The sequence below is a fragment of the Alligator sinensis genome, unplaced genomic scaffold, assembly GCF_000455745.1.
Source record: "Alligator sinensis unplaced genomic scaffold, ASM45574v1 scaffold126_1, whole genome shotgun sequence".
Taxonomy (NCBI): domain Eukaryota; kingdom Metazoa; phylum Chordata; order Crocodylia; family Alligatoridae; genus Alligator; species Alligator sinensis.
Window position 1 is genome coordinate 6,175,655 of NW_005841842.1, and position 22,792 is coordinate 6,198,446.

The window sequence follows — 22,792 nt, forward strand, 5'->3', positions numbered from 1 at the left end:
GTGGTGCCTGGCTGCCAGCAGGCCATGGGCTGCCTAAGCGCCCAGGGGCCCAAACCAACTTCCTTGGAGCCCGCTATCATGCTGCCTCTCCCGTGAGCCTGACCAAGGTTCCAGCACCTCACACACTGCCCCCACTGCCTTCTCCATCACACCCAGCCTCCTGCTGCTGCTATGGGGTCGACTCATACACTGTGTCAACTTAGACACTGTAAGATATGATAGATGTTTAAGTTATTATTTTACTCATTAAAAAGTTTTTCAAAAAAGGATAAGAAAAAAGGATAAGACTGTAATAGTAACTAACTTGGCCATGCTGCATATAGGCACAACCTTTTATATCTTTTAAAATACTAAACTTTACCTTACCACTTGTTATGTTAAAGCACACAATACAGTATAAGGGAGGAACACAGCAGCTGTGTTAATGGTAGCATGAGAATACTGAGTACCACCCTGGCACAATTTCAATTAAAACTCTCATTATCCTAATGGTTTCAAGAGTCCACCAATTAGCCATTTCATTGGCTTTAAAGAGTTACACTAATGTTACACTGACATTCTGCTGTTTTGTGATCATGTATCGCCTTCTTTTTTAAGTATGGAAACCTGTGAAAAGGGGGTGTCAATGTGGGTGTTCAAGGATCCAGATCTAGTTATGTGTTTGGATATCCATGAGGATGATAAGGAACACTACCTCCCTTGGCTCTCCTGAGACCCCCAACCTCCACAAAGGTGGCTGCACAGAGCCCCTCAAATACACGAGATAATAAACACTGCCTATGTAGGAATCAAAGTTAGTTGAGGCTGAAGAAGGCCTAAGTGGATGACTAGACCAAACTGGCATTGTCACCACATTGGCATCTACATCTCTGGACAACCTTCACCTCTTTTAAGGTATACATGTTCTGGATGACCAGAGTCTGAGCCCAGGCAGCAGGATTTCAAGGGGCTTACAGCCCAGCCTTAATCTTAGGCTCCCCTTTAAAGGAGTGTCCATGCAGGCTGCCCACTGCTGGCAAGTCTGACATTGCCATGGAAGAAACTGAGCCAGCTTAGAAGAGGGTTGGAAATGAGGCAACACCCCTACTATCTGCCCAACCTTTCCTCCAAGGAACTGCAGACCATAAACATGTTTATGACCCAGTACCTAGTGGAGACATCTGGGGAAGGGCTCCTTGAGACCACCTTGTTGAGCCTGACAACCCATGGGGCAGAACTGCAGCACAGAATTCATAAAGACAATCTCCTTCTCTATCCAAGCCTGATTCATCCACAGAACACTATCAATCTTGTGCATTGACTAAAGCACAGATCCTGTGGTAAAAATAGTAGGTGATGGTGTAATTGGTATTGTATCTTAAGGCACACACACAGGTAGCCTTATTTCTGCAGCTTACTAACTTTCAAGTGTTTAATTTAGTGTTCTTATTGTCCTTTATCACAGTTTTTTAGATGGAGTTTTTACTTGATATCAAGTCAGAAAAAAATAAGTGAAGGCTGTAAGATTGGCAGTTGGAAATACACAAGGTTATTTCCTTTCAGTTTTTTACCTCTAGTCTAAAATAAAAAATATATAGTATGGGAATCACTGAGAAAAAATAACTATGGAACCCAAAATGTCATTCACACAGTCACATTTCAGTGCAAGTACTTTAAGGCCCCTGACACGTTACACTTAAGATGTGACTAACTGGTTAATCAGGTCTTAAGCAGTGACATGTCCACATGTTGATGTAATTCATGGCTTGATAAAACTAGGAATGACTGACAAAGTTATTACATGAGAAGTGCGGTAACGTTGTCGCTGGTTCCTATTATGCCTTTAATTGAATGTATGGCTGGTGTTCCCATGTGCTCTGGAGGATAAGAGCACTAGTCAGCTGATTGAGTTTCCCAGCCGGGAACTCTTGCTCCCCCAGCTGGGAACCTCGGTAAGCTCATCGGAGCTCTCAGCCATGGGGCGTAACACGTGCTCCCACAGCCGGGAGCTTCATCAGATGATGGGGCTCCCAGCCACAGCAATGAAGACTGCCGGTGCAGAGGGAGCATGGGATCACAAGGCCAGACTCTCTCTGCACCAGCAAGATGGACTGCTGGGATCTGATGCTTGATCTCACAGTCCTGCCTCCTGCCATGCAAGCGTAAAATGGCAGGAAGCACTATTGTTGGGATAATGCATCAGATCCCATTGCACCTTCTTTTTAATGTCTGTCAGTGGCCTAAGCCACAGTAATGCTGAATGAGTTGCAATTGGCAAATCCACCTTAGACAGTTTTGTTTACCTGCCTACTGGAGGAACTACTTTCTTTCATTTTGGTTCTGTGTGTAACTTGACTGTCAACATTCGCTTCTGTTGACAACTCTCAGGACAGTTTTAATCTAGCTTATTCACTATTCTAAAGAATCCATGTGCCAATTGAGACTATGATTATCAAATCGTGAGGCAAGGCAGACTTCATATTCTGTGCAGCTGCTCCTGTCACAATGATGAAGCATCAGTCAATATTTAAGTCACTCTGATTTCTGTGTCAGAAAGCCCAAGCTCTTCATTCTTCGCCTCACTTATTGTTCTTCTGTGAAAGATGAGAACGTTCAGAAAGAATAGCTAGGAGATATGAAATACTGCTACAGTAGCATAATACTCCATTCTTTTTGGATATATATCTCCCAGCCTGCTTTTGTGTCTTTTAATTATTCCCATTTTCAGCATTTGCTGCCAGGTCTCTTTTTTCTGTCTCTGTTTCTCTCTCCTTTTAACTACTGTTTTAAGTGTACTTACATATAGCATGAGAATTTAAATGAACACAATTACATTTTTCACTAGTGGCTTCCTCATTTTGAAATATAATTAAACCTAAGTTGCTAAGGGTGGCATCTCTATGGCTTTTTGAGTCTTGGGCACCCAGACAAGACACAGCAGTAATGCTGGCACCCATTGTAGACAACTGTGAAAGCTGAGTGGATGAGATGATTCAGGATGTAAACATACTTTTGAGCATTGATTCCATCAATGGCCTGAATCATCCTCTCATTTAGCTCTTCTTCAAACCTTTTCTTCTGTGATTTTGTTCTGCAATGAAAAATGGTGAGAAATTATCCATTTGGAAAAAAGTATTGATCTTTCAATAAATATTAACTTTAAATAATGTTAGGGGTTGGTATTAAATGGAATGAAACAACAACAATTTCACACCAATATCATAGTAGTATGTAAAAGCCTCTACTAGACTGGGTCTTCTCCTGCTAGGCTTTTTAAAAACATTTTCCTAAGTAACCATCCTCTGCCTCAAAGGACTTACAGTCTAAAAGCTAAAGCAGTTCTTAGAAAAAAAAGAAATAGAAAAGCTTGTAGAAAACCAGAGATGGGGACATTCTTTTTTAAAGCACAGACCGCTCCTTGGTTATGTAATGAACTTATAAAATATAATTTGATAGTCTCAGCTCCCTAAAATATGTCCCCATGTGCTATAGCTATTTTTGGTAACTCTTTGTCAGCTTTGCATGACAAGGTAATAACATGCCATTGCACTGAAAAATAATCAAGCATTCTTCACCGAGGCATTGCTTAGTTCACACTGCTCCTTCCTGTGGTGTGCACTGTTCTGATTAGAGGATACAGTTCTTTTCAGCAGCAGGTTTTGAAATAATTTTTCATTAAAATGTTAGTTTCAAAAGCACCTCAGGCTTCTCATTATGTAATTTTTAAAAACTACTATAATGAACAAAAGAGAAAATTTTCTTTTGTGGGCCACAGAAATGGATCTCTCTGCCACTATGTTTGGCCTCCAACATAATTTATATGAACCTGGGATGATGCAACTGTCCCAGGTACTCACTACGATGTAGTCAATCAAGTGCTGGTGTTCTGAGCAGAGGTGCATGCATAATGTCTTTCATTTGTTGCCTTGGTGTGGTGCAATAAGGAATTTGTGATAAGGAGATCATACTCCAAACACTTGCTCAGTAGAAGAATACCATTTGAATGAATTTTCCCCATGCATTCCTTTCTAAGTGTTTCTTTCTATAGCTTAGAGTCCCTGGCCACCCTAGCACTGAAATTGCCAAAAAGAATTATCTTATCTTCTTTGGGGCAGATGACAGGACTTGGTCAAGTTTAGAATATAATTTTTCTGTTTCATCATCTGCATCAAGGATCAGGGAACGCGCACTGATGTCGTCTATTGGCCAGTAGATGACAAAGGGTCATGAGATGCTCATTGATGCCAACTGGACATTCTGGCATTTGAGTAACAATCTTGATTTTGATAGCAAAAACAATGCTGTGAATGTGTCTGTCTTTTTTTTATATTTCCTTTCCAAAAAAAGGTGTAGCCACCAGCATGCTCTGTGAGCTGCCACGCTCCTCCATTCCTGGTTTTACTAAGTGCAGCAATGTTAATGTCAAATTGTGCAATTTCTCCAGCCCTGTGCGCTGCCTTTTGCTCCAGTCAGCCACCATTAGGGTTGTCCATCAGGGTGCAGATGTTCCCAAAATTGCAAATTTCATTACTTGATATGGGCCACAGATGAAGTGATGCCACTAGATGCAGTTTTTCAGTCAGGTGAAATGAGATAGATGATGTTTAGACCACCTTCTCTGGCCCACTTCCCATGTGGGGTGAGCAGAGTGGATCCTGAATAGGAGTGCTCATCACAGTAGCAGCTGCTGAATTGCACACCTGTCTCAGTTCCAAGTACAAAACATTCACCATACATTTATTGCCCCAGTGTAAGTACACGACTAGGGGCTTCTGGTAATCAGTAGCACGTGTCCCATCATCACTTTCCCATCCCTACAAAACTTGTTATTGAAGGAAAACACTTTTGCATGTCTTCTTTTAACAAGGGGATGCTGTTGTGCATCAGCAACCACACAACACTTCACAGAAACTTCAATCTAATGGGAAGGAAAACCTAGAAGACTGGACATTTCTATTCTTGTGCAGCTTTCATCTGCCTCTGTATCCATTGTGAAGTATTATTTCTTCATCTTCCTGCTCCATCCATGAGGACTTTTATTTATTATTTTTGGATCACTGATAGTTTGGAAATCTCGCCCAACATTGTGACCCTACCAGGAGGAGTACAAAACTCCAGACAGCACTGATCTCAAGGTCACTGGAAGCACATAAAACTCTCCATCACATCAAAGTTGTGATCCTTGGAAAGAACCAAGTTCCCACAGAATGGTTCAAAACCACACAAAAAGGATATCCTAGGTTTTTAGAGTAACTTCTATAGAACCATACTGCTTTTTTATACAACCCAATTGATTTTATGCCTACTGAATGCTATACAGCTTAGGTATATATTATGTATTTGTGGCCTATTTTATACCCTGGACAGTCAGTCTAGAATGAAAACAGACATAGTGTTAAATAATACTAAATAAGACAATCAGTAAATTACTAATATGAACAAATCATTTAGTCATAGGAGCTAAATATTTCACATACAGAAGCCTATAATGAGGCTCAAAAAACCAGACGTAGGCATGTAGACATAAATAAATGCCAGGTTTTTAAAGGTGCTGTGAGCCTAGCTAACAGCCTTCCTCACTGAGGTCAGTGGGAGCAAAGTGCTCAGTGTTCCTGAAAAAAAAAATCAGTCCCCTTATTTAAGCATCTAAACATGAATACAGGAGTCTGACTTTAAATTTCTGTTTCAAAAACATCTTGGCCATCAGGTTTTTATGCTGTGTTTCCAGGTTAAGTTGTACAATCAGCCCCACCCCCCTCCACACACACACATGCAGATAAAGGTGCAATGGGACCTATTGTGCAATCCAGACAATTGCGCCTCCTGCCATGCCATATGCACAGGCAGGAGGTGTGATTGTGGGATCACACATTATACCCCATAGTGCCTCATTGCCGATGAAGTGGGACCCAGATCCTGGGCTCCCCTGCACCAACAAGAAGCAAGCTCTTGTGGCTGGAAGCCCCCTTAGTTAAGGGGCTCCCAACCATGGGGGCACCCTGTGCACCCCCACAGCTGAGAGACAGCTGCTGAAATCCCCCAGCCATGGTGCTCCTGCAGGCAACAGCAGCTGTGGTCTCCCAGGCCTGGGGATGCATGGAGCTCCCATAGCTGTGATCTCCCAGCTGTGGGGGCACCTCACGCACCCCCATGGTCAGGAGATCAAAACTGTGAGGGCAACCCACATACCCCTGTGGCCCAGAGATTGCAATTGTGGCCCATGGATGCCAGGACCCAGCATCTGCAGCTGCAGGACACTGAGTCCTGGCAGCTGTGGGGTGCTGCTAGGTCCTAAAGTCCCCTCAGCTGTGGGACTCCCAGCCCCAGTTGGACATGATGCACTGCTGCAGGTGGGAGCCTGGTCAACAGACAGGGCTCGCAGCTACAGGGGAGACCCTGCTAGACATGCAAGTTAAAGCTGGATACCAATCAGCTATAAAGTTAGTATACATTTTTTAAGTCTAACTTCATAGTTGGTTGGAGCTTTTTATGGCATGATAGGTACTTTGCCTATGTAGCCCCTCTCAGTTAATTGTGCAATAACTGTAGCATACAGAGGGATACTTTTTTGTATCTATTTTTGAGAGCAATTTAAAATCAAGAAAAGGTATTTTGATCATCCTAAAGAAACATCATGTGCTGAAAATACTACCGTAAAAACAGTAATTACAACACTACTGTGCTGGCATACGTGAGTTCTGCACACTATCCAATTTGAACCAATGTGCTTTTGTCTTAAAGGTAAAATATGGTTTTAAGGACTGGTCAGAACCAGCCAGCATCCAGAAAAGTCATGAAATAGGAATGCCCTGCTCTCTGGTAATCTGTGACTGGCATATGAGATGCTTACGGAGCAAAGACATGAAGAAAAACTAAAGAGACACTATAGGAAGGAGGAACTGCCCCTAAAGGAAATGAAGTACTTCATTTTTAATGGAATACTTATTTTAAAGTATTTTTATAGTATTCATCATGTCACTTATAAGAAAAGGAAACATGTTATCTGTGGTTTAACTTTCTCAGATTCTTAAAAATCTGCTAACCATCTCAATTTTCTTACAATACAATGCAGACTGTATTTTTAAACAAGACTCTTCCTCTATGCCTCCACCCCCTTTTTTATTTTGAAATTCAAAGAATTTCTCTTGGGGGTTTTAAAGAACATGTTCAGTTCACCTGCATCCATTTTCTCTACTTTTGACCTACTAACTGGAAAAAATAGCCACCAAATGACAATTTAAGCCTTATCATATGAATGTGTATATATTTTTCTATCACTGACATAGAAGATGGCACATATCAGTCTTTCATCAAACTTATTTTTTTCCATGGAGGTGTACATTGAACTGAACACTGCTTAGAAATACCTAACAGCCAAAAATATATGATATATGAAGGGGGACCCCAAAAGATTTAACAGGATATTTACTATAATGTACAATGAGACAACTGCATTCAATATAAAATTTTCATAGGACTGGTAGCACATCAATATGTAGAGCACTGCCACTTGATAGCAAGATGTGAATCCATAGCCAATAAGCACTACTTTGAAAACATGCCTGTTTTTACTTCAAGTCTCCGGAATAGAAGAATCTAGTCTAAAAATCATACTTTGGTAAGAAATGGCTTGCAACATTTTAATATCAAGCATGCCTTAGTTCTTGTACTTTAGATTAATGAATTTATAAATACCTTTCTCTGCAACGCTGGAAATGATATTGGCCCATAGGAACATCCTAAAAAAAAGCAAAAGAAAAACTGTATCAACTACAAAACAGTTGAAACGATTCCTTACTTTAAAAATGTATTATCAGGCTAACCACTTTATCAAGGACTATAGAAATAAAAATATTTGCAGGGTTCATTACCAGACTGATATACATGAAGGGCTTCAAACATTCTAACATTTATGACCTTTTCCCTATTAAAACAATTTTAATAAAGAACAAAAAAGGGAATGAGATGGAGATCAAGATGACAAGCTTAAGTGAAAACTCCAATTGCAAGCATGTTATTATTAATTATAATTGCCTGGATCCAGAAAATTTTTCCCTATCAGTTTTACTGCTCACAATGCAAGCGTGGCACCACTGAGATCAGTGCCCAAACTCCCACTGATTTCCATGGGTGCTGGAGTTATTAAGCATCTTTGAAAATCAAGACACTTCTGGGCAGGTGTCTACATAGGCACATTTGTTTTTAAACGAGGATTCCTGACACCAGCACTCATCACAATTACAGCTATCTGGTGACCAAATATGATATCCTGATGCATTTTGTGGCAAGGATTCTTCAATCACTGTATGTTTTTATTTTCATGTACTACAGTTACTGGGAAAATCTGAAGATTATTAAGGAGTTAGACGGCTCAAATAGCCAATCTTTGTGGACACAATACGGGGTAACAAAATCTGGCCCATTAGCAGCTGAAGTCAATTTAATTAAGCATCTAAATAAGTCAACAGAAGGGCTCCCATGACCTGGATTGGATTCTGATCAGCCCCTTAAAGCTGGATATCAAATTAAATCTGGGTATGCTTTTTAATTAGCAGGGAATAAAACAATACCAAAGGGGTCTTTTATCCTTTCAAGACAGCTAAACTGATTGAAATGACATAAATGGGCCCATACTGTGGTACTAATCTTGCCGTTTTCCGTGGTCATGCTGTCCCTGTGGTGTAAGTGTGCAAACGGCTTGGCTGCTCCCCACGATTCGAGATACCGGGTCATGCGAACTGAGGCTCTCATCTTAGCTCCATCTAGGGTGTGCCTGGGTCTGATGTGGTGCTGTGGGCTTCGTTTTTCTCCCTAATCAAAAGTAAAAAGGGAAGAGGAAGAAAAAATAATGTATAAATCTAAATGTTAACTTTAATGCACAACATACACTGTATCATACTCTTATATGGTACTTACTCTTATATAGGTATATACCTATATAAAAGTAGGGCCTATAACTGATAGGTGCTGAGAACCACCAATTCCAAATCCTATCCGTGAGAGTTACAGATGTTCATTATTTCTCAAGATCAGTCTCGTGATGTATGTCAAAGAACATTTTGTTGCAACAAAGCTAATACACAAACTGCATTAGCTGGCAATGAGTTAAAAAAAAACCAATTTCATCTGGATAGTTTCTGAAAAATCATATATTAAAAACATAAACATGAATGGTTCTGTTTCAAAACATAACTATAATTGGCAACTGTGAGGCAAGTACTACTAACCTTGGGATTGATCACAAAGTAGGTTTTAACATTATGTTCTTTCAGATATGGGTCTCTGGCATCTCCATCCCCTTCTTCCACTTTGTAAGCTCCATTCAAATGCGCCAGAGTGACTGAAGTAATGTGAACACGGCTGAAATTATGGTTTTTTAAAAAAATGACCATCACAGTATTACAAATATTCAGACATTTTCAACAGTTTTTAACACAGATTTTCATAAGTGAAACAAACACGCATTTTCAACGTTCCAATATGCACAAATTAGGGAAAGGAAAATGAATCTGGAGCTTTTCAGGCACAAAAATCTAGCCACAAATCATGTCCTTCCCCAACAATACAGCTAGCAATCATGACTGTTAGTATCAGTAGCCTGCTCTTAGTATTAGTTAATATTTCTTCATATAAGATTTTTGTTGGTGCCTTATTTTATTTTATAGAGAAATACAGTAAAACACGTATGTCCAAAAATTAACAGAAAGCACTCTTACCCTGGAACACCTCCAGCTTCCATGTGGTTTGCCAGTGTAACATCATGGGACCATACATCATACTGCCATTTCTGTAGCCCAATAACACCACAAAGGACGTTTCCAGAATGCACCCCTACACGCATATTAATATCAACTCCAGTGGCATCTCTGACCTTCCTAAATTTGAGAAGAAGAATTCTATTAGGATAGAGTATAGGACCATAATCTCTGAATTCACAGAAAAGCCAAAATGGTAGTAGCAATAGCTTGTTCTTTCATTTACTTATGCTATCCATGAACTCAGTTGCAGGTTTTTGCTGACAGGGTTATCTTTTATAAATTGCTATTTCTATTGATATTTTTTAAACCATTTGTTTGCAACAAATACTTATGTCCAAAGTAAAATTCCCTCCTTTCAGACAGACTGTTTATTGTTAACAGAGAGCTATAGTGAGAAAGGTCTGGCGTTCTGGCTAAAACCTGGATTGGGATATTTTCGGAAATTGGGGCCAGATGACATTCCAACTATTAGATACACAAATGGATTTAGACTAACACAGCTACCTCTCTCTCTCCTTTTCTGCTGTTGACACTTTTCTTTTGAAAGCTCTCTGTAAGAAGCCAGGAAACAATAAACATAACTTTGTTTCTGCAGGAAGACTGGGACAGGATACAACTTTTTAACAGCTGCTACTATTGAAAACAAATATTTTTCTGTTTTCATTTAGCAGAGAACAGGAACAAAGACAAAGCTTTTCAGCTCCATTATTTCCAACACAATCTTATACCTTTTGCTTTACATCTGGGCCAACAAACAGTTTAAGCAAGGAACACGCCCTTTTTCCCTGACCCTGTTCTTTCTCCAAAACCTGGGCTGAGTTCGTAATATACAGGGGACTGATATCCTCGGCGAGTGCTTCTCAAATGCTGCCCACATGTGCTGTACTGCAGATGACACAGATTCTTTTGCATAATAAAAGCAAAAGATGTTTCATTCTCAAGTTTCTCATCTCCTGCTGTGGAATAAAAATTACTATATCGGCATAAATCCTTGACTATCAAGAGAAGAGAAAAAACCCCTCACAAAAAATACAAAAACTCATTTTGCAACTCTGTTGTATTTCTGAAGAATAACATTAATATCCAATGCTAAAAAGTTGTGCTGCAAATCATATACAATCTTCTTGGACCTTAATTCAGTACATTTGCACATACCCAAAGTTCACATAAATCATTTCTCTTAAAAGCAACTACTGCATACAGCATAGTCATTAATGAAAATACCTATTGCCATTTGACTAATCATGAAGGTGAAGGAGAAATAAAATACAGGCATTTGGAAATGTGATTACATTTCTGGATTTAAATGTCATTAGTACCAACTAGATAAGATAAAACAAGTTAAAAGGCAAAAAAAAATGGGTATTGGGTATACACCATCAAATGCTAACCAGGGATGATTTCAATCAGGAATCAAATTCCCATTTTGAGCTGAGTTATAACACTGAAAAAAAAAGAAATGATTGTGGGGAGGAGGTAAAGGGGTATTTGGATAAGAGATTATGACAATCCTGGGATTAAAAGAAAATACAGAATATTATGAAGCAAACCAATCATTATTTATTTAATATTGTGGAAAAGACTATATAGTAAATCAAAATATTATGAATTGAAGAAAAGGCATTTGAAAGACATACTGGAACCTTTTATTTTCTTTAAAAAAACGTGACGTTTGGAATATCAGTGTTGCTGGGGTCATTCTGAAAGGAATTACAGTGTATCCTGTGGTAAGAAGCAATACTGAAGGGTTACGTAAGTCAGAAAGTTTTCTTTTTTTCTTAATGTGTGCTCAAATGATGTACTGGCTAAAAGAACAGGTCAGAACAGGTTCTTGGTTTCCCTTAACTTGTGCCTAAGACAAAAGTAGAATTACTATTATTAAATGTAGATTAATGGATGCAAAATGCCTAAGGCTCTGGAATTATGTACATCTTTAAAACTGTCATGACCCAAAGGGTATGATTTTGTGTGTGCTTCGGCACTGCAGAATTATTTCCCGCTATGAGGAGCTTTCTTTGCACGGTGCAATTCTCAGTTGCATAGAGAAAACCCCGGTGCAAAGGAGTTCCCGCCACCCGTATGTAAATTTGTGTCCCACTATTGGCTGTTTCTAAATTATTCCCACGTGGCGGCTAGCGATTGGCTTGCTAGCTGCATAAGAGGCTTGAGCGGTTTCCGCCCAAGTTGGAGGACTCCACAACCATCTCGTGGAGGAGGAGAACTTCACATCCATCTCATGAAGAACTCTAAGCACGCTGTGGAGCTTAACAAACCCAGCGTGTGCCTTAAGGAGGATATAGGGGCCTGATCAACCTCTAGCCTCTCCCCGTCGCCGCCTGATCCCTCGACGTACCCTTCCCTGAGCACTCGTGGAGAGTCACCTTTTGGACTCTCATCCACCTTTTGGACTCTCATCTTAAACCCAGAGCTCTGTCCGGGTTTAAGAGGCTCGAGTTTTCTACGGGTCTTGTTCGTGCGAGTTTTCTTTTCGTTTGTAACTGCAACTTAAGTGAAGTTTCTCCTGCCTGCACCGTGACCATCTACGGTGTAAGTAAAATAATCTTTAATCAACCTCTACGCGTCCGTGCCTAATTCTAGTCCGCCGTGCCGAATTCCCCGACCCACGTGCCAGGGCTGCTGGCCACAGCCCGCCGCGCACCCCCGAAGGCCTCAGACTGCTCCCGGCCCGCACAAAAACAAGGCTTTTGCTTAATTAATATTCTGATCCGAGCCCTAAATGACTTTCAATTTGCATATCGACACAACAAAACATAGAAATTAGGGGTATAGACCCCAATTCAACAGAACATTTTCAGGTAGCATTTCTAAAGGAGTGACAGCTGACAGGCACCTAAGACTGGCTACTTAAAACAAAAAAAAACCCCACTGTCAGAGCAGGAAGATGTCTTCAACTACCCAATGAAAAATACAAATCACAGGAGTACATCTGAAACCCTCATCTCTCAAGGTTGCAGAGAAGAGCCTTCATCTGCTCAGCACCCAGAGGCAGGAATCCTCCCTTGAAGGTAGGAGCCTCAACTTGCTCTTTAAACAAGGCAGAGTGCTGTCACCACCCACCTTCTCAACAACAGCCTTCTGATCAGAAAACCTGTTCTGGAAAAGAGAGCACAAGATTCTCAGTGTTCTCTAGCAGCAGGGGACTCAATCCCACGTCTTTCCCCTCCCATGGAAGTGCTCTAACCCAACAGGCTATCAACCAGGGAAGATGCAAGCATGTATGTTGTTGAGGGCAGGACAGCACGGTTCATAGGTGTGAACAAGCTTTTAAAAGACCTGACTAATTAGGCAGCTTCCTTTGAGCTGCCTAAACCCAAGTTGGATTCTGCTAAGTGCAGGTATTTGTGTGGGCAGCCAGAAGAAAGTCATTTTGGGCTGTCGGGGGAAGAAAGAGGAGGGGGTGAAGGGCTTGTGAAGAGGAGGAAGAGAAGGGGGTGAAGGAAGAGGAGGGGGAAGTCATTTTGGGCTGTCGGGGGAAGGAAGAGGAGGGGGTGAAGGGCTTGAAAAACACAGCCCTTTCTAGCATTCTCTGTAGCTATAATTCAGGCATGTAAGTCCAGTCTTGGTTGAATCCCAAGATGCCTAGTTTTTCTCCAGCACCTAGGTAGTTGTGGGGGTTAAAACAGCACAGCCATGAGGCTGTGGTGAGTGGCTGAGCTTTTCCAGCTGTGAACACACACAGGCGTTCATTAGGCAAGGCTAACCCATTTTAGACCAGGTTAACCCAAGCCAATCTAAAGTTAGTTCCCCTCTAAGGGGAACTAACTTTAAATGGGGCGCATCATTTTTGTGCGATTTAAGCTCTGTGAATACCTACATGCCTGGTCATTTAGACTGCCCTAAGCTCAGTTAGGGAAACCCAAATGTAATGCTTGCATATACCCCATCCTTCCTGTTGAAGCTGGGTCACTAAGTAGCAAAGCATGCAAGATGCATGGATTCAGGGAAAGCAGCAAGAAGGAACAAAGCTGTACAGCCTAGCTCTAAGGACTCTCAGCTAGAAAGGAGAGGTCCTGACTTCTGGTTCCTGTTACAAGAACTATATCTACATTTTATTTAATGAATGCTTCATGTAAAAAGACAGAACCTCCTGGGGGTGAAGAGGACACTGAATCTGGCTCTGTGACTTCCAGGGTGAATGCTTTATTCACTAGACTAATACATAGAAATGGCTTTTATCACCACTGCAGTCTGAGAGAAGCCTCATCCTGTTAATGTGTCATGCTCAGAGCACATGATAGCTGAAGCCTCTCAGAGGACATGAGCAGGACACCCAGGCTAGGAACAGACCTTACACCTAAACCAGTTTAAGTGATCAGAAACTGGTTTAAACCTGTAACAGAACATAAGATCAGTGCACATAAACCAGTTTCAAAATGGGTGAAACTGGTTCAAGATAAACCTGGCTGAAAGTAGTATCAAAGTTAAATGATTTGGGTCAAACTGGTTTATGAAACTTCTGTGCCAGACCCATGGGTGACACATAGGGGGTGCATGGCTGTGCACCCCCAGAAGCACCATTTGTGAAACTGGAAGTGCTACCCCTCATTGGCAATCGGGTGCCGCCCCCAGACTTGGGAGGCACCAGGTGGCAATGCCCAGACCCCTTCCTGGTTCAAGTTAAATCACAGTCCCCCAGCAAGCTTTGCAGCCCTGGGCTGGGCTGGGCTAGGCTGTCTGCTGCAGAGAGCAGGCCTGGCCTTGCCCCTTTCCTCCCTAGTTGGAGCAGTGAGGGCTGGTTAACATGGGGGTGGGGGCAAGCCTGGCAGGGATGCAGCCCAGTCTACAGGGGGGGACTGCCCCCTCCCTTCAGGCAAACCCCGGCTGGGGTCTGGGGTCAGGGAGGGAGGTTAAACACCCCATCCCCTGCTTAAACTTACTGCTGGCTGTGACTGTGGACTACAAATCTCAGAGGGACCTGGAAGCAGGAAGAGGAAGTGATGAGCAATCCTGCCGAGTCCTGCTAATGTAATTCTGGACTGCAAATCCCAGAGACCTAAGAGGCAGCAGGAAGGGGAAGTGAACGCAGAGCCCAGGCTGGCTATGTGCCAGAGAGCCATGCTCTAATGTCCCCTGACTTCTGGCCTGGGTCCCTGCAGTGATGCAGCTGCATTTCCGGAATCAAAGGTAAATGTCCATTCCCTTCTGTTTCAATTTAATCTGTGCAGCTCAGACCAATATGCAAAGACTGAATCGATTTAGCCTTGTGCTTTTTGACTGTCTGTACCTAGCCCCAGTGAAGAAGTCACTACGCTGGGAGGGGAAGTTCTGGGTTACACTGTCAGACAGTTTCTCGTTTGTTTTCCTTTTGGGCCTATAACTCTTGCACTCACAGCCACTCAGTGAATCAGTTACAACAAAGAAGTGGAGAGTGCCCTCAACCTAGCCCTTAGCTTGGTGATTAGAGAACTTTCCTGGTAAATGAGAGATGTGGGTTTAAACCTCCTTAGGCTTGAGAGGGCCTTGGCCTTAAGACTAGGCTGCTCCCTTTCCTCCATGTTCCTTTTCCCAGCTGAGTACTCTAGCCAAAAGTTTCTTGGACAGAAGCCAGGACACCTTCTCTGTAAGGTGCACTTTGAGTGAGCCTAATCAATGAGGCCCCTCAGGTAACTTAGACTCTAGGATACTTGATTTGCAAATCCCAAAGGCCTTAGATAAATGCACATTTCATTAAAAAACACAGCCCTTTCTAGCATTCTCTGTAGCTATAATTCAGGCATGTAAGTCCAGTCTTGGTTGAATCCCAAGATGCCTAGTTTTTCTCCAGCACCTAGGTGTTTAGGAAGGGTTTTTCTGAATTGGTCAACTCGACTTTGGTATGTAAAGCCTACCTAAACGGGTACTCAGTTACCAAAATCCCTTTATGAATCTGGCTCTTAAAGCATTTCCAGGTACAGAAGGAAGCCATGAATTTAGTTTGGCCATAGATCAGAGGCTTTTGGCTCACCTAAAGTCCACCTGAGTCCTGTATACATTAATTTATTGGGTACAATTTTAGTTACTTAAGTCCTTATTTGGATCTATGCTTATTTGCCCAACTCCATTATATCTGCATTTAATTGGATTTTTGGCCCTGGATAGCTTATGAAAACTTAAGCCTAATCACAAATGTAAGTGCTTTGTTGAATCAGGGATACCAAAATTGAATGCTAAGATGATCCAAATTTTTAGTTAATTTAAAGACAATATATCCAACAGGTTATTTCATGCCAGTGAGACGATTCTCTGAAATGGAAATTATTTCAAAGGACTGAGTCAAAGACAAGTGTTGAGAACCAGTATCTAATTGAAAAGGCTGGCAGAGAGTCGAGGAGGTTTAGGAAGAAGGAGTATTGAAGAAGAGACAGCAGCTGGATTTAAACAGAAAAGCAGACTATGGTTTATTTTATAGCTTAGTCTGATGCAGAAACCATCTGATTAAAGTCCAATTGCTGTTTGTATAAACAGATAACATTTGCTCATGCGGCTTGACGGGACCTGTGGCTAGTCTGCTCCTTTATAATCAATCTGACCACTGCTAAAAATATTGACTCTACAGAGGCTAACTTGAACTGAACTAGTATGGCAATTTTAAAGTTAATATGATCAACAGGAATATTCATGTGTTTTCAAATCGGAGTAATTACAGTAACGGAACTCAAGTTCATTGGGTACTTTAGCTCTGTTTTTGGCAATTAAGCACCAAGCTAGATAGGGCCTGTCTTAATAGATTACTCAATAGGTTTCCTAATTCCTTCTATAAGATCACACCCCAAAACTTGACCTATTCCTCTTTTACTTCAGGGGCCACTGGAACTGGAATTATCCTCATGTAGCAGCAAAAACTGTGTAGAACTGATAGAATTAATAACAAAGTGCTTCATTGTTGTGGTTTGTATTATACCATAATAGTACTATGAGCTTCCAGACTATGGCTCGTCCAGCACTTGAGGATCTAAAAGCAATGAAAAATCTTTGTAAGTGGCCTGGGAAAACTGAATGAAATATTTCAGAGTGAGAAAAATAAATGCAGCACATATTAGATGACATCCCTCCAAGAGCAGAAGCCCTGTTATGTTTTCTTTTAGATGCTGCAAGTTGTTTTTATCATACTTCTCTAATCACAAATGCAATGATTATGTAGAAAATATGGAGCATATTGATAACAATGTTATGTATCCACTTTTTGGCCAGAATCCTGGAGATAATTTAAGCTTATGCCTTGAAAACAGTAGGCACTGTTTCTATACCTTTCACTGAGGAGATGTGGGTTACATGTGGCAATTTGGATCCATCTGTTGATCCAATTCATGGTTTCTCTTTGAAATTATGACACTATGACATGTTTAGATACCAGCATCAGACTATAGCAGCTATTTGAATTGTATGGCAGGTTTTTGCCTTGCATCCTGGATTAAAACTTTGCAGTTTTAAGTTTGTAGACAACACAAAATAATTCAGTGATAAAGACCAATGTGGACTACAAAGAACTATAGAAAAATGAGCAAATGGGCAACAAAATGGCAAACAATACAGAGAAAGTAAGGATTATTTACTATTTATCACAATACTAGAACTGGTGGGCATAAAATGAAACTATTGGGTAGTAGGTTTAAAACTCACAAAGGGAAGTTCTTTGTCCACACAGCAAGTAGTTAACTGATGGAACTCACTGCCACAAGAAGTTGTGCAGATTGTTAGCTTAACCCAGTTCAAAAGGGGATTGGACCAACTCTTAGAAGAAAGGTCCAACAGTAGGTGATGAATATGGTAGATATGCTGCAGTCTCTGAATCAGAAGTTTTTAAGCCTCTGAATTCTGGAAGCTGCAACAGGAGAGAAAATCAGAGAATGGAGAATACCAGACACACTCTGTTCAGTTTGCCCTCTCCCTCACCATCTGTTCTCTGCCACTGTATGAGATTGGCCTATTTATTACACATATGCTCAGTGCTGTGCATGACAAGATATGAAGTTTGATGGACCCATGGTCTGACTTACTAAAAGGCAGTTCTTAATTTTTTTTAACTCTGCACAAAACTAACAATTTAAGACAGTTGATCTGATTGATATGCCACTGAAAAGTGACTGTTGTAGCTAAAAGCTTTCAAGGAGAACTGGGCTATCAGCAGAGCGGCCCCTTTGGCAACCATTTCACCTGGCAGAAATCTGAGAACACCTGATGAAGACTTCTCAGAACACACCTGACACAAGAACAGTTAAGTTATAGAAAGGCAAGACCTGAACTAGTTCTGTTTTAGCAGTTCAGCTTGCGAGGAGATCTAGCTGAATCAGAAACCTAACAAGGAATGGGGTAACCCCACCCTCCCTGGAAAAGTTGGGCTCAAGTAAAGGCTTTGTGTTTAAGAAGTTTACTCTTTTACTAATATTCTGTAACCTCTTGTGCTTATTTTGGTACTCCAAAGCTGGGTGTTCACATCTCTTTTTGCCCTCCAGGAGAAACTAAGCTGTAGGCCAGGAGGCTTGCATCTGTGATAAAATTGTGAGGAAGAGGGTGCTTAAGTTTTGGTGGAAGTTTGAGCAGTCACAACTGGAACCTGGGGACAAGTGGCTAGAATGAGTTCCAGGTTTCAGAAGAAGGGCCTGTACACTGGGACATATCTAAAACCTCTAAAGCACAAGGGCAGTGCCAAGACTCCGTTTACAGCCCAGAGATTAAAACTACCTGGGGACAGAAAAGTCTTTGGCTGTTATTGTCACAATACCCCCCAAAAATAATTACTTGACAGAGCTAGTTTAGATAGATACCATCATATTTTTCTGCTTCTGTAACAAGAAATGGATACAGCTTTAATTCATTACATTATTTATAATCTCCTGAAAAGTGTAACCTTCCATATTGAATTGGATTTTTGACATCATGATCACGATTGCCAAACCATAAATTTTCTTACTTTGTCATTACTTATCTGTTCTAATCTATTCAGGATATGTTTGTATCTGTTCAGGACTATAGATCCAACGAACAGTATGAAATCTAGTGGAGGCAACTGCGTAATAAAATTACTTAACCAATCTGTGTCTTACAGCCTATGTTTCTCATACGGATAACTTAGATTGCACCATCTTGATAATACTATTACTTAAGACTTCTGGTTGGAATCATTAGTGTGATGAGCATCTTCCAAAGAAAATATCAAAGCTTCTGTTGTGCCAAGGAATATAATATTGGGTGATGTCCTCATATGTAGAGATAAAAAGAGGAACATAATAAAATAATGTCCAGTAGAAACAATATTTTACTCAAAACAAAGTCTGAAGCTTAATAAAGATAAATACTCAATGTGCCAGAAACCTGGATTTCTTAGGATATAATATAGAGGCCAAAACACATATGTGTAGCTGGATAAAGAAAATATCCTTATAAAATGTAGCTCTTTGGTGGTATTCAGCTCTTGAAATCAGTCTTACAACTGATTTACTGGGTAGAAAGATACCAACCCTGCTTTTCAGAAATCTACAACCTTTCAATAAATGCCTGCAAAGCAAAAGCATTTGACCTTTTCATGTTTGGTCCCACCCTTCCTAGTATGCCTATTGGAATCAATGTCAAAAACAGTAATTTTTTTCATTCCCTTTGATGCCTGTCTCAAGAACCACTGTATAACTTACAAAATACCAGTAAGGATGAATGCTTCTAATGATGGTTCATAGGGAAATATTATTACAAGATCTTCATGATTACCTGAAACCCAGGTGTATTGTGCCCAGAGCAACTATCATATCCAACAAAAAGCACATACCTTATAAAACCAGTTTCCTATAACAGCAGATCAAAATAGCCAATATAAAAAATCTGGACCTCCAAATGGTAATAATTTCACTTCCAGAAACACCATAAAAGGCTGATGTGGGAATTGCAAAGACTCATGTACTTGGCTGTAATAGTATTTTTCTTCAAGTGTACATATATTTATTTGGGTTTCCAGCTTAAGATAATGAAGCCAAATCTCTACTTAACAAATGGGCCGACACATCAAGAGTTAGTTTCTGAATAAACAAGTTTGGGATAGGATTCTCTCACATGACTCAGAGCAGGTCTACACTGCAGACATCAGTGTAACTTTATCTACAGGTCCAAGAAAATTGTTGTTTAAGGATGAAGTGCTGTAGCCACAATGGTCCAGAAAATGGATGAGGCAAGGATTTATTTGTGATATCTTTTACTGTACCAATGGTATAGTCAGAAGACTTGCTGGACAAGCTTTTGGTCATCAAGTGCCCTTCCTCATTTTTAAGAAAGAAGCAGAAGCAGGATGAGCTACACAACAGACACAACTCCATGTAAATGTGACTCTTCTGATTAGAGGAGGCCTGTGAACTATGAGAAGCCCTTATGAGACAAAAGAGCAATAATACAATTGTAATTATACACCTTATCCAATAAAAAGATATCACACAAAATCTTTGCCTCTTGGTTAAGGGTGGAATTTTCAATTAGATGAACATGACTCCTTTGAAAGCTTCACCCTATATATCCTGTTTAATGCCTCCTTATATTTTTCCTAACTAACAAAAGTATTCTTAACATAACCTCTGCCTCAAGCACAGCCTTCATTACTTATTGCTTAATGTTAGAATTTAGAAGCAATTCTTCCAACCTCAGATGCAGCTACTTGGCCAGCATAGAGCATCTGCTTCTTCTTAAGACAGGCCTTAACTACAGACTATCCTATGTTGAGAGACAGAATGTGGCTACAGCCTAACTTCGCCAGGTCAGAATCAAACCTGAAGGCTGTATTCTTGTCTAAAGGAGGCCTTCAAACTCCTTGAGCCAGATTCACTAGAAGCCTTAAGCACCATAGTAATATAAAGCTGATATCAAGCCATTTAGGATAGTTTTACATATGTTCTGAATTGCAGAAGCACCCAACTGCTGCTACAGCCTGCTTGAATGTTGTCCTCAGCTTAAAACTTCAGCCAGGGGCATCTTTTGTTTGAAACAGCTCTGAGGATCATTGTTGTTTGAGAATAATTGACCACAATGTTGATGATGACAAAGTGCCATCTGGAAGTTGGTGTACAGAAAGAAACTTGCTTTCCTGTACAAATTCACCTTCTTGAATATGTTCTAAACACTTTTGCCTCATCTATAATCTTCTTCACTCACATCATCACCTTTGTTGAATGCATTATGCTCTGGCCAAATAAATAAATCATTCTAAGTCAATTAAGAGCATGTGCTCCATGTGGTCTAATAATCTAAGGGATGACACATTTTCCTTTGTTTGACAATAGCCCATTTTGTAACAGTCTTCATTACCACTGCTGCTGCTGAAGAGTCAAGACTGCTGCGTGGGACAAGGATGAAAACATAAGAGCTTCTGAAAAACAAGCCAGCTGTATAGCTGTAGATGGAAAAGAATGGGATCTTTCATCTTTAACATAGTAATATCATTCATTTAGCAAAACCTTTGCACTTACTTTATGGCTTCACACATGTCCAGTCCCATTTTCACACAATTTTTGGCATGATTTTGAAGAGAGATAGGTAATCCAGACACACAGTAGTAGCAGTCGCCTAAAATTTTAATTCTCATACATTCATTTTCCTGCAAGAAAAAGCAAGAACTCAATTAAATGATAGTCACATGACTTAATCAAATCTGTGTAGCACCTTGTGTTTAATTTATATGATTTCAAACAAGTTACAACAACAACTAATCTAACTATAATGGTAATGAACCTTGTTGAGGTATAAAAAGCTATTACTGAGTAAGTAAAAGAAGAACTGTTAGAAAGCAATATGCAACCCATTCTTACCTCCTCTCCTACTTTCCATGATGTATGAAAACAGAAAAATGCATGAGTTATAATATATATATAATAGAATCAAGTGGTTCCTTATATCCAAGACATTAAGAAATTCCTTTTGCAATCTCAAATAGTGCAATCCTTCCAGGCCAGGTTTGTAACTTGAAAACTAAGATGTTTGGCCTCATACTTGAAGTGCTGAGAAAATACATTAAACTACTAAATGATCAGCAATTATAAATATACAGGCATTCATTTCAGCCTTTCTTTAAGCAATATAAAATGTCTTGCTAATAATATCTGACAGTATTGTCCTTAATCCAGCTAGAAATTTAGAAAAACAGACTCACATATACATTGAATGCGTTGGGGGGGGGGGGGGGGGGGGGGGGGGGGGGTTGTTACAAGACAGAGCCCTGGAGAACTCCACAGGAAAGGCCAATCACCTGCCGGGGCCTCCCTGCTAGGAAAGAGTAGAACCAATTAATGGTTCCACAAATACCCAACAGGTCACATAAATGCTTTAACAGCACTTCATGGACAACTGTCACAGCCAATGAAAAATATAGTAAGATAAGCAAGGCATCCACAACAATGCCAATCCCTCAATTGAAGGATGATCTCTACCATGGCTCATTGATAGGTTTTGGAATGACTTAAGAGTCCAATCCTTGAACCACAGACCGGCCGCAGAAGTTGAAGGTCTTTCCACAGGAGAGAGTAAGACCATAGGTGAGGACTTCTCTCCTTTTCCTTTGTCCACTCTCTCATTTCTGCTTCAAGGGCAAGATGCTTTACCTTGAAATAGGCTACTACTTGGGTGAGGTTGCAGTGCCACTGGACTCAGTTGGCAGCCAGCTCCTCCCAGCTCTTGATGTCATTACAGAATCAGAGAATCATAAAAAACTAGGGTTGGAAGGGACCTCAGGAGGTCATTTAGTCCAACCTCCTGCTCAAAGCAGGACCATCCCCAACTAGATCATCCCAGCCCAAAGCTCTATCTAGACAGGTCTTGGAGACCTCCAAGGATGGTGAGTCCACAACCTCTGTCCCAGTGTTTTACTACCCTCCTAGTGAAAAAATTCCTAACATCTAACCTAAACTTCCCTAGCTGCAACTTGAGACTGTTGCTCCTTGTTCTGTCATCTGCCACCATTGAGAACGGTTCGGCTTCATCCTCTTTTGAACTCCCCTTCAGGTAGTTGAAGGCTGCTATTAAATCCCCCATCAGTCTTCTCTTACTAAACTAAATAAGCCCGGTTCCCTCAGCCTGTCCTCATAAGT

The 22,792-nt window shown here is 40.7% G+C and overlaps 1 protein-coding gene across 1 annotated transcript in view; it reads right to left on the bottom strand.

The window, feature by feature from the left end:
• ADCY2 (adenylate cyclase 2) overlaps nucleotides 1–22,792 on the bottom strand; it is a 202,162-nt gene that overhangs the window by 101,098 nt on the left and 78,272 nt on the right. The window contains 6 exon segments of the mRNA XM_006015699.2: nucleotides 2,990–3,070; nucleotides 7,675–7,718; nucleotides 8,614–8,790; nucleotides 9,207–9,339; nucleotides 9,696–9,854; nucleotides 21,179–21,306. Coding sequence (XP_006015761.1) covers nucleotides 2,990–3,070; nucleotides 7,675–7,718; nucleotides 8,614–8,790; nucleotides 9,207–9,339; nucleotides 9,696–9,854; nucleotides 21,179–21,306 — 722 coding nt within the window.